The sequence below is a fragment of the Gobio gobio genome (assembly GCF_949357685.1).
Source record: "Gobio gobio genome assembly, chromosome: 21".
NCBI lineage: Eukaryota > Metazoa > Chordata > Actinopteri > Cypriniformes > Gobionidae > Gobio > Gobio gobio.
Genome location: NC_137117.1, coordinates 6633518 through 6652498, shown reverse-complemented (window position 1 = coordinate 6652498; position 18981 = coordinate 6633518). Strand labels below are relative to the sequence as shown.

At 43.6% G+C, this 18981-nt stretch overlaps 1 protein-coding gene across 2 annotated transcripts in view; it reads right to left on the bottom strand.

Annotated features, from left to right (window-relative positions):
* Window positions 1–552: 552 nt before the first annotated feature.
* znhit6 (zinc finger HIT-type containing 6) overlaps window positions 553–18981 on the bottom strand; it is a 51719-nt gene continuing 33290 nt past the window's right edge. Inside the window, exons 6-10 of one of the 2 annotated variants that reach the window (XM_079801806.1) lie at window positions 17633–17698; window positions 16714–16794; window positions 10280–10360; window positions 7434–7558; window positions 553–1138 (exon numbers count right to left, since the gene is read on the bottom strand). In XM_079801806.1, the coding sequence (XP_079657932.1) occupies window positions 888–1138; window positions 7434–7558; window positions 10280–10360; window positions 16714–16794; window positions 17633–17698 (604 nt within the window). In that variant the 3' untranslated portion in view covers window positions 553–887. Of the gene's footprint in view, window positions 1139–7433; window positions 7559–9102; window positions 9746–10279; window positions 10361–16713; window positions 16795–17632; window positions 17699–18981 lie in introns of those variants that run through there. The other variant, XM_079801807.1, reaches the window with a different exon arrangement.

The following is an 18981-nucleotide window of genomic DNA, read 5'->3' as shown; positions in this document are numbered from 1 at the left end:
GTCTTTTAAGGGTCTTGAGAGTGTAAAGTGCATTGAGCCAATGGAGGCCTTTCAGAGCCATCAGATTTACACTAAAATATCTTCATTTGTGACCTCAACGGAGGTCTGACGGGTGTCCAACCACATGAGGGTGAGGAATTAATGACAGAAGTTTCATTTTTGGGTGAACTAACCCTTTAACGCAGTTTGAGCAGCGGCTCGCATTGATAAGGCTCCGGGTTTGTGTCTACAGACAGTCCAGCCTCCTCCACTTCAGGTGAAGGTAGGAGAAATGACCGCTCTGTTGCAAAGCTGGCGTCACTCCAGTCATTCTCCATCTTTGTGACTCGCGAGTCTGACAGCTGTCAATCAATCCGTCACTGCGGGTCTCAGGTGCACGCCCTCCGCTCAGCCCCGCCCTCGGTTCATCCCTCTGTCTCCGCTGCCAGTGGGTGGAGTTAAGCTCTGAGCAGGGGTTTAGTTACCCTTTAAAACAACCCAACCGCTGGGGTTGTCCTTTTTCAACCCAACTTGGGTTGTTTTTAACCCAGCATTATTTTAGAGTGTGTTTGCCGTAACTCTGCAAAACAAGCATGAAATATAAAATGCAGTGTGTGTGAAACACATCAGTCCTGAGGCACTAAATAAGCTCTAATGATTTTATTATATATATAAAACAGTAGATCATATTCAGCATAACTGAGGAGGATAACAGATCAGAAATTCACCAGTTGTGCAAGAGCGGGACCTTCGCAGAAATGTTTGTGCGTTTGTCCGTCTCCATGAGCACGCCGCTCAAAACATCTGTCGTCACGGCAACAACCCCTGATGTCATCGTCAGGCTTATCAACTTTGGTGTAACATCTGCACAGATGTGGCTTTCTCTGCAAGAAGTGTCAGGGTTTGCTCTACTCAGTGTCATGTGACTGATCACATGATGAACTCATGCAGGTTTGACTGAGGTCAGGAAGTCCAGGTTCTGTGTTGTGAAGCTCCTCCTCCTCATGAAGCTCCTCCTCCTCATGATGCTGCTCCTCCTCCTCCTCCTCTTCACTCCGCAGCTCTCCGTCCTCCAGCTCCTCATCCTCAGGGATGACCTTTGACCTCTTCAGCACAGGAGCCTGTGAGGGCGGTTCACACTGGGCGGCACGGGGTCGCTCTAGAAGAGAGGAAGAGCATGATGGACGCTTGATTACATCTGCATAACAGGGGCCTGAGCATAAATATATTAACCATATGCACCAATCTGACGTTTAATATATAGTTTATTATGTATTTAAATCAATATGTAATTATATTTAAATATTTTTAATTTCAATATATAATTATATATTTAATTAAAATGATAAATGAATAAAACATGATTAAAATAATATAAATAAATTCTAATAAAAAAATAAATAATAAAAATAAGATTAAAAATAAAACAATGTTGCTTTAAATAAATAAAAGCATTATAAATAAGATAATTTAATTTAAATTAATACGTATACAAATACATTTATTTAATTAAAGGATAAATACATAACTAAACAAATAAATAAAAACATGATTAAAATAATACAAATTCTGGCAAAAGACTAACTAAATCTGATTAAATAAAAAAAAAACATTTAAATAAATAAAAACATTACAAATAATAAATATTTAAATCAATAATGCAAAATAATGCTCTACAAATATGATTTTTAAAAAATAATTTATAGAAAACATTATAGTTCATATAATTGATCATTAATAATATATGATGACTTAAATACTGACTTAACTTAAGTAAAATAAGATGTAAATAATGCTCAAAATATATTTAAAAATTATGCAAATATTTCTCAAAATTATTTATAAACCTAAAAAATGTTCCTCATGCAAAATATTATTAATAATATAATTTATCACTATTTTAACACATCTAATATTTATAAATATTGAACATTTGTAGCAATTGCTAAAATTTTAAGTATTTAACTTTAAAAAATAAATTAAGCTGTAAATAATGCTCTATAAATATGCAAAAATGTTTACGATTTATATAAAAAAAAAAAAGCAATTAAAATGTAATTTATCATTAATAATATATTATTAGTTAAACATAGCTCTCCTTGAACTGTCACCTTATCGTGGTGGAGAGGTTTGAGTACCCGAATGATCATGGGAGCTATGTTGTCTGGGGCTATATGCCCCTGGTAGGGTCTCCCAAGGCAAACAGGTCCTTGGTGACGGGCCAGACTAAGAACAGTTCACAAACCCTTATGTTGACAATTACACCAAGGACCGTGACGTCGCCCGGCATGGTGCAGCCGGGGCCCCACCCTGGAGCCAGGCCCGGGGTTGGGGCTTGTATGCGAGCGCCTGGTGGCCGGGCCTCCCCCCATGGGGTCCGGCCGGGCTCAGCCCGAAGGAGTGACGTGGGGCCGCCCTCCTGTGGGCTCACCACCTGCAGGAGGGAGCGTAAGGGGCCGGTGCATAGTGGATCGGGCGACAGTCAAAGGCGAGGCCCCCGAAGACCCGATCTCTGGACACAGAATCTGGCTTTAGGGACGTGGAATGTCACCTCGTTGGCGGGGAAGGAGCCTGAGCTTGTGCGAGAGGTACCGAAAAGAGATAGTAGGGCTCACCTCCATGCACAGCTTGGGCTCTGGGACCACACTTCTTGAGAGAGGACGCACTCTCTACCACTCTGGAGTTGCCCATGGTGAGAGGCGGAGGGCTGGAGTGGGTTTGCTTATAGCCCCCCAGCTCAGTCGCCATGTGTTGGAGTTCACCCCGGTGAACGAGAGGGTCGCTTCCCTGCGGCTTCGGCTCGGGGATAGGTCTCTCACTGTCGTTTGTGGCTACGGGCCGAACGGCAGTGCGGAGTACCCGGCCCTCTTGGAGTCTCTGGAAGGGGTGCTGGAAAGTGCTCCGACTGGAGACTCCGTCGTTCTACTGGGGGACTTCAACGCCCACGTGGGCAGTGACAGTGACACCTGGAGGGGCGTGATTGGGAGGAACGGCCCCCCCTGATCTGAACCCGAGCGGTGTTCTGTTAATGGATTTCTGTGCTAGCCACGGTTTGTCCATAACGAACACCATGTTCAAGCATAAGAGTGTCCATCAGTGCACGTGGCACCAGGACACCCTAGACCGGAGATTGATGATCGACTTTGTGGTCGTCTCATCTGACCTCCGGCCGTATATGTCTTGGACACTCGGGTGAAGAGAGGGGCGGAGCTGTCAACTGATCACCAGTGTTGGGAATAACGGCGTTATAGATAAACGGCGTTACTAACGGTATTACTTTTTTCAGTAACGAGTAATCAAACGAATTACTGTTTCTTCCGTTACAACGCCGTTAGCGTTACTGAGGAAAAGAAATGCGGCGTTACTATAATTGAGCTCATTGAAGCGGTTTTCATCCGAACAGGCTCTCTGTCAGTCGGACCTGCAGCGCGCGCGCATGTGTGTGTGTGTGTGTGTGTGTGCGCGCGTGCACCGGCCATGCGTGTTGGTGGGTGGGTTGGGTGGTACACATAACTGATGATGATTGGTGGGTGGGACACAAGGTTGAGGTTGATAGGTTGAGTTCACACACACACACACACACACACACACACACACACACACACACACACACACACACACACACACACACACACACACACACACACACACACACACACACACACACACACACACACACACACACACACACACACACACACACACACACACACACACACACACACACACACCTATGACGCACACGCATATGCACAGTCAGCGATGGCAGTCCAACGACTTCAATGGTAGCTTTCGCAAACTGAAAGTATAAACGCTACTTTTCCCTCGTTGAGGTGAAAGGTAAGAATGTTTATGTAACGTGCAGCTTATGCCCAGGAAGAAAGAGTCTATCCACGTCGGTGGCAAGTAATTCTAATCTAATGAAGCCTCACATCATCACAGCCACAACATTATTGGCTAAAAACCCAGGTGATAACGTGAGCTCCACTACCAGAGGAGTAGTAAAGAAGTACTGATACTATTTACACAATATTTACACTATATAGTAGGTCTACTGATAATATTTACACAATATGTACACTATAGTAGGTCTACTGATAATATTTACAATAATATTTTGAATTTGATAGGTGTCTCACATTGTCCCACAGCAACATTACAATAGTGTACATTAATGTACAATGTTTTATAATAATAATTTATTCTATTTAGTGTCCAATTCATTCATTTAACATATTTAATATTGGGGGCATCCAAGTTATTTGATATATTTGAACATTTGAAGAAAATAAAAAGTAACACATTAGTTACTTTCCCTGGTAATTAGTTACTTTTATAATGATGTAACTCAGTTACTAACTCAGTTACTATTTGTAAGAAGTAACTAGTAACTATAACTAATTACTTTTTTAAAGTAACGTGCCCAACACTGCTGATCACCACCTGGTGGTGAGTTGGATCCGATGGCGGGGGAGGAAGCTGGACAGACTCGGTAGACCCAAGCGTAGTGTGAGGGTCTGTTGGGAACGTTTGGCTGAGCCGACAAGCTGAAGAAGGAGTCCTATCGGGCCTGGATGGCTTGTGGGACTCCGGAGGCAGCTGACCGGTACCGGCAGGCCAAGCGGACTGCAGCCCGGGTGGTCGTGGGGGCAAAAAAATCGGGCCTGGGAGGAGTTCGGTGAAGCCATGGAGGAAGACTATCAGTTGGCCTCAAAGACATTCTGGCAAACCGTTCGACGCCTCAGGAGAGGGAAGCAGTGCCCTAACAACACTGTTTACAGTGGAGATGAGCACCTGTTGACCTCAACTGGGGATATCATCGGGCGGTGGAAGGAATACTTCGAGGATCTCCTCAATCCCACCGACATGTCTTCCGTTGAGGAAGCAGTGGCTGAGGACTCAGAGGTGGACTCGTCCATCACCCGGGCTTAAGTCACCGAGGTGGTTAATAAGCTCCTCGGTGGCAAGGCTCCAGGGATGGATGAGATCCGCCCTGAGTACCTCAAGTCTCTGGATGTTGTGGGGCTGTCTTGGCTGACACGCCTCTGCAACATCGCATGGCGGTCGGGAACAGTACCTCTGGACTGGCAGACCGGGGTGTTAGTCCCTCTTTTCAGGAAGGGGGACCGGAGAGTGTGTTCCAACTATAGGGGGATCACACTTCTCAGCCTCCCCGGGAAAGTCTATGCCAGGGTACTGGAGAGGAGAATTCGGCCGATAGTGGAACCTCGGATTCAGGAGAAACAGTCTGGTTTTCGTCCCGGTCGTGGAACACTGGACCAGCTCTATACCCTTTCCAGGGTGCTGGAGGGTTCATGGGAGTTTGCCCAACCAGTCCACATGTGTTTTGTGGATTTAGAGAAGGCATTCGACTGTGTTCCTTGTGGCATCCTGTGGAAGGTGTTCTGGGAGTATGGGGTCTCCTGCTTAGGGCTGTTCGGTCCCTGTACGACCGGAGCAGGAGCTTGGTCCGCATTGCCGGCAGTAAGTCAGACTTGTTCCCGGTGCATGTTGGACTCCGGCAGGGCTGCCCTTTGTCACCGGTTCTGTTCATAATTTTTATGGACAGAATTTCTAGGCGCAGCCAGGGGCCGGAGAGTGTCCGGTTTGGGGACCACATGATTTCGTCGCTGCTTTTTGCGGATGATGTTGTCGTGTTGGCTTCCTCGAGCCAGGACCTTCAGCGTGCACTGGGACGGTTTGCAGCCGAGTGTGAAGCGGCTGGGATGAGAATCAGCACCTGCAAGTCCGAGGCCATGGTTCTCAGTCGGAAAAGGGTAGCTTGCCCGCTTCAGGTGGGTGGAGAGTTCCTGCCTCAAGTGGAGGAGTTCAGGTATCTCGGGGTCTTGTTCACGAGTGAGGGAAGGATGGAACGGGAGATTGACAGACGGATCGGTGCAGCTTCTGCAGTAATGCGGTCGATGTACCGGTCTGTCGTGGTGAAGAAGGAGCTGAGCTGTAAGGCAAAGCTCTCGATTTACCGGTCAATCTACGTTCCTACTCTCACCTATGGTCATGAGCTGTGGGTCATGACCGAAAGGAATGAGTTTTCTCCGCAGGGTGGCTGGGCGCTCCCTTAGAGATAGGGTGAGAAGCTCACTCACTCGGGAGGAACTCGGAGTAGAGCCGCTGCTCCTCCACATCGAGAGGGGTCAGCTGAGGTGGCTCGGGCATCTATTTCGGATGCCTCCTGGACGCCTTCCCAGGGAGGTGTTCCAGGCACGTCCCACCGGGAGGAGGCCCCGGGGAAGACCTAGGACACGCTGGAGGGATTATGTCTCCCGGCTGGCCTTGGAACGCCTCAGGGTTCCCCCGGAAGAGCTGGAGGAAGTGGCTAGGGAGAGGGAAGTCTGGGCATCTCTGTTTAGACTGTTGCCCCCGCGACCCGGCCCCGGATAAGCGGAAGATGATGGATGGATGGATGGATAGTTAAACATATAATATTAATTAAATGAAAACTTGTAATTGCTAGAATTAAAAGTAAAATAAGGGCTCAATAATGCTATAAAAATATATTAATTGTTTATAAACCTAAAAATCTCCCTCAAGCAAAATATCATTTAATAATATAATTTTATATTAATAATATAAATATTTAAACTATTTAAATGAGGGGTAATGCTCTATAAATATACAAAAATGATTATGATTTATAAAAAACATAATGGATATAATTCATAATTAATAATATATGATTACCTAAACACCTAATATTAATTAAAAACTAAATAATTTTAGCAATTACTACACATTTTCAAAGTATTTAACTTAAAAAAGTAAAAAAATAAAGGGGAATAATGCTCTATAAATATGCAAAAATTATTATGATTTATAAAAAAAACTAATTCACAATATGTGATTATTTAAACATCTAATATTAATTAAATACTGAAAATTTTTAGTAATTGCAAGAATAATAATAAAATTATGAGTTGTCAAGCAAATTATTACTTAATTATTACTTAATAACCTAAAAAGATTTCTCGTTTAAAATATTGTAATTAATAATATAATTTTTAATACATCGAACATAGAATACATGAATAAAATTAAAATCAATAACTAACATTTTGCAGTAAAGTAGTTAAAAATATTGCTCAAAATGATTTAAAAACCCAAGAATATTCCATACGCAAAAAAAATTATGCAATTAATTTTGAATGAATCAATAAAACGTTTTCCGCTTGTGATGTCTGATATATTGATGTGTGCAGTATCAGTGTGTGTTTGTGTGTGTGTGTGTGTGTGTGTATAGTATCAGTGTGTGTGTGTGTGTGTGTGTGTACAGTATCAGTGTGTGTGTGTGTGTACAGTATCAGTGTGTGTGTGTGTGTGTGTGTGTGTGTGTACAGTATCAGTGTGTGTGTATATGTGTGTGTACAGTATCAATGTGTGTGTGTGTGTGTGTGTGTGTGTGTGTGTGTGTCCAGAAGCGCCTCGGAGTGTGTTTGTACCCGGGATGTGAGCGAGGAACTCCTGGCTGTGCTGCTTCAGAACCACAAAGACTTCTGGGAATTCCACGATGGTCTTGTGCATGAGGTTCTCCTGCAGACTCTTCCTCAGGTCCAGCTCCAGAAACCTGCAGAAAACACACCATCATCATCATCATCATCATCTTCCTCCTCATGTTTGGAGGTGTGAGAGGAAGCGTCTCGTCTTGGCTCCATTAAAGCCGACCGGAGGCTAATCTCACTCGCGGCTGGAAACTCACTCAGCAACGGCTTTAGCAAACGCCGCCCTCTCTCCCGCATGACATCAGCGGATCATGAGTAGCAGAGCCTCGTAAATCAGCGGCCCATTCCTCACACACACACACACACACACACACACACACACACACACACACACACACACACACACACACACACACACACACACACACACACACACACACACACACACACACACACACACACACACACACACACACACACACACACACACACACACACACACACACACACACACACACACACACACACACACACACACACACACACACACCCGCGTCAACACAGCCTCACACGCTCATTCTGCTTCCCAGGACCAATCAAAGACCAGAGGAAAACAAGCCGAAGAGAGCCAAACCTCAGGCCGAGGAACACAACACACACACACACACTGGGTGTGAACAACAACAACAACAACAACAACAACAACAACAACAACAACAACAACAACAACAACAACATCACAGATCTGAGGAGAAGAGCTCCTGTGATACACCTGTCACACACACACGTCTGAGAGAGTGTGTGAGCGAGTGTGTGTGTGTGTGTGTGTGTGTGAGCGAGTGTGTGTGACTGACTGTGTGTGATTGAGTGTGTGAGAGAGTGTGTGTGTGTGTGAGTGAGTGTGTCAAAGAGAGTGTGTGCGTGTGTGTGTGTGAGAGAGTGTTTGTTTGTGTGTGTGTCAGAGAGAGTGTGTGTGTGTGTGTGTGTGTGTGAGCGAGTGTGTGTGTGACTGAGTGTGTGTGATTGTGTGTCAGAGAGAGTGTGTGTTTGTGTGTGTGTCAGAGAGTGTGTGACTGAGTGTGTGTGACTGAGTGTGTGTGATTGTGTGTGTGTCAGAGAGAGAGTGTGTGTGCGTGTGTGAGAGAGTGTGTGTGACTGAGTGTGTGTGAGATTGTGTGTGTGTGTGAGCGAGTGTGTCAGAGAGTGAGTGTGTGACAGAGAGAGAAAGAGTGTGTGTGTGTGTGTGTGAGATTGTGTGTGTGACAGAGAGAGTGTGTGTGTGTGTGTGTGAGACAGAGAGAGAGTGTGTGTGTGTGTGTGTGAGCGAGTGTGTGTGACAGTGTGTGATTGTGTGTGTCAGAGAGTGAGTGTGTGACAGAGAGAGAGAGAGAGAGAGAGAGAGAGAGAGAGAGTGTGTGTGTGTGAGAGAGTGAGTGTGTGTGTGACTGACTGAGTGTGTGTGTGTGTGAGACTGACTGAGATGGTGTGTGTGACAGAGAGTGAGTGTGTGACAGAGAGAGAGAGTGTATGTGTGTATGTGTGTGTGAGTGAGTGTGACTGAGTGTGTGTGATTGTGTGTGAGTTTGTGCGTCTCTGTGTGTGTGTGTGTGTGTGTGTGTGTGTGTGTGTGTGTGTGTGTGTGTGTGAGACTCTGGACCACAGGTTTGTTCACACAAACATCTCTTAAGTGGAAAACAGTCATTAGCCGAGCGACTCTAGAATCAGATCCATTTTAATCTCATGTTCTTTTGTGCACAAACACTCAATCATAAAAACCAGCGAGCTGTCAGAAAATGAAATTACAGATGTGTGTATGTGTGTGTGTGTGTGTGTGTGAATACAGTACAGACACACCAATCAGGCCATAACATTATGACCAGGTGAATAACACTGATGATCTGTTAGTGGGTGGGATATATTAGGCAGCAAGTGAACATTTTGTCCTCAGAGTTGATGTGTTAGAAGCAGGAGAAATGGGCAAGCGTAAGGATTTGAGCGAGTTTGACAAGGGCCAGATTGTGTTGGGTCAGAGCATCTCCAGAACTGGGGTGTGTGTGAACTTCTGAGCCACGTGTGAAGCCACTGATCCGGGAGTTCAGGCTCAGGCTTTACGACTCTCACACGGCTCTGACAGGAAAACAAAACCATTCTCTGACGAGTCCCAAAGCGCTCCGACTGCGTAACTCCGGGGGAATTTATGAGCGGTGATGTCATTCCCATAAGGCATTTTGCAGGAATAAATCAGGGAGAGGGCTTCAGCCAATCGCAAGCCTCCGTTATCTCTGGGTATGTTCAAGTTCTTACCAAAGACACTATAAAACACACACACACACACACACACACACACACACACACACACACACACATATCACTCGAGTGGCATTTACAAGGACAGGAAGCCGAAAAACACACACGTCACGCGTTAGGATCGGCCCTAAAGCGAAGAGAACGTCAACAGGATCCTAAAACTTTTACTGGTCTTATTCTTCTAGCGCTAGAGGATCATCTGGACTAAATAACACACATCACATCTCAACATTTCTCATGTTTTGGACCATATTTATAATGGCTGAAGCGCCCATCTCTTTCCTCACAGTGTCTGAAACAGTTCCATCTCTCTAAACCCCGCCTCTCTGAGAGCTGCTCTGCTCTGATTGGTCAGATGGTCCCAGTCTGTTGTGATTGGACTAACTCTGGTTTACTCATACTCGACATGAACAACACCAAAGCAAACTCTTCCAGTCTAAACTACAGTGTTTGAGGGCGGGGCAAAACCGACGACGTTCAGCCAATGAAGACCATCGGCGGCCATTTTATGACAGACAGACAGACAGACAGTCTCTTACCTGAGACAGTTGGGCTGTTTCTGCTCTGCCTTCAGAAAGACTCTGATGTCCTCCTGAGGACTGTGGACGTAGACCTTTAACCTGGAAACGCAACACGTGAGATCAGACAAGTGCACACTAAGCAACGTCATACTCTAGTGTGTGTGTGTGTGTGTGTGTGTGTGAGAGGTTAAGCTCATGTCAGTGCAGTTCTGATGGTGGTGATGTGTGTGTGTGTGTGTGTGTGTGTGGAAGAGAAAAACAGGCCTTTAACCCCCTCGAGTCGGCGATCGGCTCGCTTTTTTTCTTACCAGTGCCCAAGAGACTCAAATAACTCAAATATAATTTTTTTTTGTGTAGTCACAATAAAAACAAAATATTTTGCTTTTTGCAAAACCAAGAAATCAAACATGATGCGCGATCTGCAGTCTCTCTGTCAAAGACGTTCATTCAGTTATTCAGTGAATACTTGTCTCACAAACATGAGACATATGTCTAAAGAAACGTTGAAATGTCAGGTTTTAAATAATGTAAACCAAATCAAAAACAAATATTCTGTGTTTATGTAATCTGTGTGAAAAGAGAGAGATGTCAGTCACCCGCGAGCCACTTCATTATCCGCTAATGCCACATCAACTCATACACACACATCTAGTGAAGCGCTGTAACGTTACTTCAGCTACATCGATCAGAGACGCGTTGAGCAATAATTCACCTCATGAAAAGCTGGTCATTTCTAAAAGCAACAGATTCAGGGCGGATTGTAAGGTCAGTTTATTCTGTTAGCATCTGTGAATATTAAACGCACAAAGACCGTTTAAATATGAATCCTGTTGCAACATTAAATGTCATACACGCAAGACTGTTTAGAACAAGATTTATTTGGCCTGTTTTGGACAGATTATAACGTGTTTATGGTAAAAGAGCCTAGTGTCACATCAATAAAGCTTTTATTCGCAAATGTCTGCTCAGATGCTATAAATATAGTACCAGTCAAACGTATTTTGCTTCATATTGATGTTTAAATATTATAGCCTAATGTTATTTTTTTAATTTAATACCAAAGTTTGTTTTATAGAGCTAATATCGTAGAAAGTTAATTTTTTTGTTTTGTAGAAAGTGAATTGCTTTCTTTAAAGTGAATTCCGTAAGATTGTATCTTAATTTTAATTATTTATAATTAATTTTTAGCATGAGACTTTCAAAAACAAAATAAGTACAAAAAAAATGTAGAAAAAAAGCTCTTCTTAGTCAATTTTGTCTTGTTTCTAGTCTAAATATTTAAACATTTTTAAATCAAGATGCATTTACTAGACAATATATAATACATGTCCTTTGCCCTGTTGCTCTCAGTCACAGTTACCTGAAGCTCCCTCATTATGCAGCTCATTATGCGGACTATTATGTTCTTTTGTCCTCTCAGGTGATCTCCATAATTTTTCAGTAGATATCACGCCTCCTCGCATACTGGCTTTGTGAAGAAAAACTGTCTTACAAATTGTAAATGAATATATTGTTTTATGTGAATGAGTAGGCTCAATGATTCTCACATCAGTTTGAAGCAAAAACTCTAGGCAAATACACCCATTAGTCAAAAGTCTTGAACACAGATCTATTGTGTGTTTTGAGGCCTTAATAAAAAAAAAAAAAAAAAAAAAAATTGTTTTCTCAAATCATGCATAAACAGCTCAGACTCCTTGGGGTTAAAAAGCATTTTACTTGCATAACATGACATGAGGGAGTAAAACTGGCTGGACACTGGAATGTGCATTAAGAAAGTAAACCGTCTGCTTGGATTTTCTACACTATAGTGCCAAAAGTGTTGCGCCGCCCCTCCACATCACTGAGTTCAGGTGTTCAACACCTTCATGGCCACAGGTTTTTGTTCAACATTGTTTTTCAGGGGTTGGGCTTGGTGAAAGGAACTCCCAAGACATTTTGGACAATTTCATGCTCCCAACTTTGTGGGAACAGTTTGGGGACGGCCCCTTCCTGTCCCAGCATGACTGACCAGTGCACAAAGCGTCGCTCCATAAAGACATGGATGAGCGAGTTTGGTGTGGAGGAAATGGAGTCCTGACCTCAACCCGATAGAACAGCTTTGGGATGAATTAGAGCGGAGACTGAGAGCCAGGCCTTCTCGTCCAACATCACAAATGAAGAATCCCCATAAACACACTCCTAAACCTTGAGGAAAGCCTTCCCAGAAGAGCTGAAGCTGTTAGAGCTGCATATTAAACCCTACGGATTAAGAATGGGAAGTTCATGTGCGTGTAAAGGCAGGCGTCCCAAAACATTTGGGAATATGGTGTATACATACACAGAAATCGGCATGATTTGTGACAGTGGTCAAGCCTGATAAGACTAAAACTAGCTGGTTTGGTAACACATACTGCCAGTCACACATTTATGCTTCTCACAAGTTCAAAAACGTATGATTTAAAAGGTATAAAATGAGATAAATATGAATTAAATAAGCATTTAATTTGAAGTAATAGACTGCACTGTTCTTCTAACATGTGGAAAACAGTCTGAATAAAGAGCTAGTATGCGTGTCCAAACTCTTGAGCGCTTGTGAAACTGCCCTAAACCTCGTCCCTCCAGTGTCCAGCGCCTCAACCCGCCGTTTCCATTGTGTTTCTGCAGCTGATGGTTATCTTGACAAACCCCATCATTCCTTTCAACCCGTCTCAGACAGACTCCAGCTTTTATCGGAGCCGAATCCGACAGCCGTTCATCAGCGGAGAACACAAACGCACTCATGTGGAACAAGTTCTGACAGCTGATTCCTGAAATCAAAACAATGCATCCGCTGCTCCCCAGGTTGCGTAACTAACGGAGACGACGGAAAAAGGGTTTGGACGTGACGGCGAATCATTCAAACCCCCTCTGTTCTGTCAGGAGACGAGGAAAAGTTAATGTGACGTTTTCCAGAAACAATCAACTCTCATCTATACTCTCAGAGACCAGCAGAGATATGGAGTTAAAACGGTGCCAAAATCAATGCATTATTCACATTATACAGAATTCCTATTCGCAAAAAAAACAAGATTAACGCCTTAGGTATCGAACGACAAGACCTTTTACGATACTCGATAGTATCGAGGCAATTCGGTCGGTACCTAACAAGTATCAAACTCGATACCCAGCCCTACACATTTCTGAAACACATGTTTCAAATCAATCATTTTTGACACTATTTTCACTCCATAGAGAGAAGACCATCACATGGGAAGTCTTAGATTAGCCGAATAACACCAGGGACATGTGCTAATACAGTAAACAGAGTTAACTTTACTGCTTAAAGATGATATCCACCACTTTAACCGACCCGTCTGTACATGTTTAATGAGCTACAGTTGTGGAATAACATGAATCTCTGGGGTAAAACTGTTGAAAGCCAGCGATGACTTTCACAATCATTTGCAAAACTATCAAACCCTCCCTGAAAGATGCCTTGAAATCAAGAGCACGTCATCCCAGAGACGCCCAGCGTTGATTTTGTGGCCCATTATCACACTGTAAAGAGTTTATTTCTATCTCCAAACCCCAGCTTCACTTCAGCATTCACGCTCGAGTCTGAATAAAAGGGCGGACGTTTCGTTCATCTGCAAGTCATAATAATTATGTGCTGACCCAAATGGCTCTAAAACAGTTCCAAGAAGAAACAAACGCCACTTTCATCATTTTGTGGAAAAGTTAAAGAAAAATTAATCTGTCCCACTTTTTCCCTGGCAGTCGGTCATCAATAAACTCAGAAAGAGCCAGACACAATCTCACTGACTGACAATGCTGCGCTTATGCTTATAAGAGCCATTAAGATTACATCAGAAATGAGACGCAGACGTCAAGATGTGCGAAAAAGTCACGCATCACAATCAATGATGGTGTGGGCAAACACGTCCGCACCATCTCCATAAAAGGGCTTTCTGTGTGCGTGTTTGGTGTGGGAGTGTTTGCATGCACGGAAAGTCCTTATATGGATATGTGGGCGTGTTTGCGTGCGGAAAGTCCTTATATGGAGATGTGGGCGTGTTTGCGTGCAGAAAGCCCTTATATGGAGATGTGGGCGTGTTTGCATATGCGGAAAGCCCTTATATGGAGATGTGGGCGTGTTTGCATGCGGAAAGCCCTTATATGGAGATGTGGGTGTGTTTGCATATGCGGAAAGCCCTTATATGGCGGAAAGTCCTTATATGGAGATGGTGTGGGCGTGTTTGCGTGCGGAAAGTCCTTATATGGAGATGGTGTGGGCGTGTTTGCGTGTACGGAAAGCCCTTATATGGAGATGGTGTGTGGAAAGCCCTTATATGGAGACGTGTGGGCATGTTTGCGTGTGCGGAAGGTGCTTATATGGAGACGGTGTGGGCATGTTTGCGTGTGCGGAAAGCCCTTATATGGAGACGGTGTGGGCATGTTTGCGTGTACGGAAAGCCCTTATATGGAGATGTTGTGGGCGTGTTTGCGTGCGGAAAGCCCTTATATGGAGACGGTGTGGGCTTGTTTGCGTGTGTGGAAAGCCCTTATATGGAGGAAAGTCCTTATATGGAGATGTGGGCGTGTTTGCGTGTGCGGAAAGCCCTAATATGGAGATGTTGTGGGCGTGTTTGCGTGCGGAAAGCCCTTATATGGAGACGGTGTGGGCGTTTGCGTGTGCGGAAAGCCCTTATAATGGCGGAAAGTCCTTATATGGAGATGTTGTGGGCGTGTTTGGAAAGCCCATATATGGAGATGTTGGGTATGTGTTTGCGTGTGCGGAAAACCCTTATATGGCGGAAAGTCCTTATATGGAGATGTTATGGGCGTGTTTACGTGTGCGGAAAGCTCTTATATGGAGATGTTGTGGGCGTGTTTGCGTGTGCGTAAAGCCCTTATATGGAGATGTTGTGTACGTGTTTGCGTGTGTGGAAAGCCCTTATATGGAGGAAAGTCCTTATATGGAGATGGTGTGGGCGTGTTTGCATGTGCGGAAAGCCCTTATATGGAGACGGTGTGGGCTTGTTTGCGTGTGTGGAAAGCCCTTATATGGAGGAAAGTCCTTATATGGAGATGTGGGCGTGTTTGCGTGTGCGGAAAGCCCTAATATGGAGATGTTGTGGGCGTGTTTGCGTGCGGAAAGCCCTTATATGGAGACGGTGTGGGCGTTTGCGTGTGCGGAAAGCCCTTATAATGGCGGAAAGTCCTTATATGGAGATGTTGTGGGCGTGTTTGGAAAGCCCATATATGGAGATGTTGGGTATGTGTTTGCGTGTGCGGAAAACCCTTATATGGCGGAAAGTCCTTATATGGAGATGTTATGGGCGTGTTTACGTGTGCGGAAAGCTCTTATATGGAGATGTTGTGGGCGTGTTTGCGTGTGCGTAAAGCCCTTATATGGAGATGTTGTGTACGTGTTTGTGTGTGTGGAAAGCCCTTATATGGAGGAAAGTCCTTATATGGAGATGGTGTGGGCGTGTTTGCATGTGCGGAAAGCCCTTATATGGCGAAAAGTCCTTATATGGAGACGGTGTGGGTGTGTTTGCATATGCAGAAAGCCCTTATATGGAGATGGTGTGTGGAAAGCCCTTATATGGAGACGTTGTGGGCGTGTTTGCGTGTGCGGAAAGGGAGATGGTGTGGGCGTGTTTGCATGTGCGGAAAGCCCTTATATGGCGGAAAGTCCTTATATGGAGACGGTGTGGGCGTGTTTACATATGCAGAAAGCCCTTATATGGAGATGGTGTGTGGAAAACCCTTATATGGAGACGGTGTGGGTGTGTTTGTGTGTGCGGAAAACCACACCAGAGTTCATTCACACTTATTTCAATTGAGCCGCACTAACAGAGCAATCAAATTCGTTTTTCCAACCAAAAAGTGTGAACACAGCCTAAAGACTGAGTAGAAAATATCTATACGTTTTAAGAGAAACTCTTGATATCTGGCAAACCCAAACTGGAGCACTCGTGGAGACTTGATACCAATACACTATATCGTCAAAAGTTTTGTGACGCCTGCCTTTACATGCACATAAGCCTTAATGCCATCCCATTCTTAATCCGTAGGGTTTAATATGGAGTCGGCCCACCCTTTGCAGGTCTAATAGCTTCAGCTCTTCTGGGAAGGCTTTCCACAAGGTTTAGGAGTGTGTTTATGGGGAATCTTCAAGAAGCGCATTTGTGAGGTCAGGCACTGATGTTAGACGAGAAGGCCTGGCTCGCAGTCTCCGCTCTAATCATGTAAAGAGAAAAAAGCAATGGCCCTAAAATAGAGCCCTGGGGTACCCCGTAATTTACAGGAACAGCAGAAGAGTAATGATTGAGCCAATGCACAGCAATGTGGCAAATGATTATGCTTAATTAACCAAGACAAACTGAAATGGTGATGACGATGGAAATACGGTTAATCGCACTATGAACCCGCACATTTAAAGTCAGATAAATGTGGCACTGATGGGATGTTTGACAGGAGGTACATACTTTTGCCGTTTGACCGGATCCGATTCTGAAGGATGAATGTAGTCGTTGAGAATCTGATCGAGCTGTTTGTTATCAGGAAACCTGAGGAAAAAGAAAATTAACTAATGAAAAACTAATAAAACTGACACCCATTGTGCAGTTCTTGTCCATACAACAGTTAATAGTGGGGCAAAACACTTCCGTGGTGTTTTCTGAATCTTGACAGATATGAATTGTTCTTCAAGATCTCGTTTCATGAAATGATTTAAGCCTCGTTTTGATTGTCGAGAAAGTGAATACAGAATTTGTCATTTTTAGCTGAACTATCGCTTTAATAATTCTACTTATAACTATTGGCATGTTATTTTCCCCAGTTTTAACATATCTAGATTCCATTTTAATGGTTAAATTACATTTAAGTAATCAAAATGCATGTCTAATCAATTATGAAACCTATACAATTTATCGAAAATTATATTTTTAGGGCCCTATGAAATCCATTTTTATTCCGTTTCTCAGTTTTAATGGTTTAATTAAATGTTAATAACGAATAAAACAGCAATTTAATTAATTGTGTTACACTAATAGGCCCCTATGAAATGTTTGATTTCTGACAGAAATTATGGGTTGTCTGTTAAAATGTTTCTGGGTTTATGATATAATTAACATGTATTATCAAAAATAGGATAATTAAAAAAGGTATAAAACATTAACCAATCATTTAAAATCTAAGCAAAATTACGATTTTATTATATGTACAGCCTACTTTTGATTTATTCATCCAAATTTTGGCAATTATATTGTACATTCGATTTTTATGACTGGATCTTGCGATTCCAGCCACGTTTACCACATCGAAGAAATCTATACAACGTCATGAACCAAAGCATCAAATAAATGCTTTTAAAATAGTGAGGCATTAGACAGGGGTGTTCTTTACCTCTCTGAATAAACCGCATTGCTCTGAGGAAAATGGATCTTCAGATGCCAGTGGAATCGTCCTTCCCTGCAGGATTAAAACCAGACAGATATTTCACAATTGAGTTATGGTTCCCAAAACACCATCTCCACAACATACTGCATTATACATGCCCACATCATCAGAGCGATCATTTGAAAATCAGATTGACGTGAAGCACTGAAATCTCAATGTTCTAACAGGAAGAAAAGTTCAGTTTGACGGCCAACAGCAACGTTTTTCCAGGAATGAAACTCTAACTTGACAAAGCTGGACAGTCCAGACAACATCACTATGTACAACAATAACCCGGTTCACATGATTCAGATTGCACATGTGTTGATCCCGGCCTGTCTGGCATCATGGTGAGTATTTACTGGAACAACATGCTGGAGTGTGGCCCACACTGACAGGCCAAATGCTAATGCAATCGAGAAGGTGTGCGTTTGGAGGGAACGAATCAATGCTGGGCATCATGGTTATGATGACGATAACTCAGTTGGCCGAAACGCCATGTTGAGCGGCAGAACTGGAGTACAGACAATAAAACCAAAGATTTCTTTACAAGATCCAAAAAACATGAAATACCGCTGACCGCTTCCACAGCTGCTGCTGCTGCTGCTAATAGTTTTACACTCAAGAGCTCCTAATGCAACATGCACGATCCAGAGAACTTGGCTCTGTCCGCATGATCCTGGCACTGATCCGCTTCAATATGAGGACGAATAGAAAGAAAATACAAGCCCCATGAGTGCTGTAATCAGTGGAGCCGCTGTAGGGCGCATGGATGCCAAGTGCAAACTGCTGAAGATGTCACACTGCAATTTGTCAAATTAAGGTTGACGCAATAAGCCACGAGATTTGCTTCACAGCAAAGTTGAGGTCGCCAAACAACTTAACCTCAATCGATTTTTGGTGCAACTTGTCAGACTATTGATTGTGTTCACGGGTTCATTGACCAGAAAGTTTTCAGATGTTTGCTATAATAAAGAGTTTTAAGACTAAAACTACAAGCTCTGCTATCAAATCACAGCATTATGATGGATGGATGAGTGGATGGGTGGATGGAGTGAATTAATGAATGTACAGAGTGAATTGCAAGGATGGACAGATCAGAGTCCTGCACGGGTGCGGGTACCCGCGACGGGTGACCCGCGAATATTGCTGAAACGGGTGAAAAACATCCTAGTATGTCGGATACGGGTGCGGGTCGGACAAGGGAGAAACACGGGTCTAAACACGGGTTTTAAACAGTCACGTGCAAACGAATATAGGCCTATATATAAACAATATATGCATGTATATTGTAGATGTGTTCCTAAAAATATGCA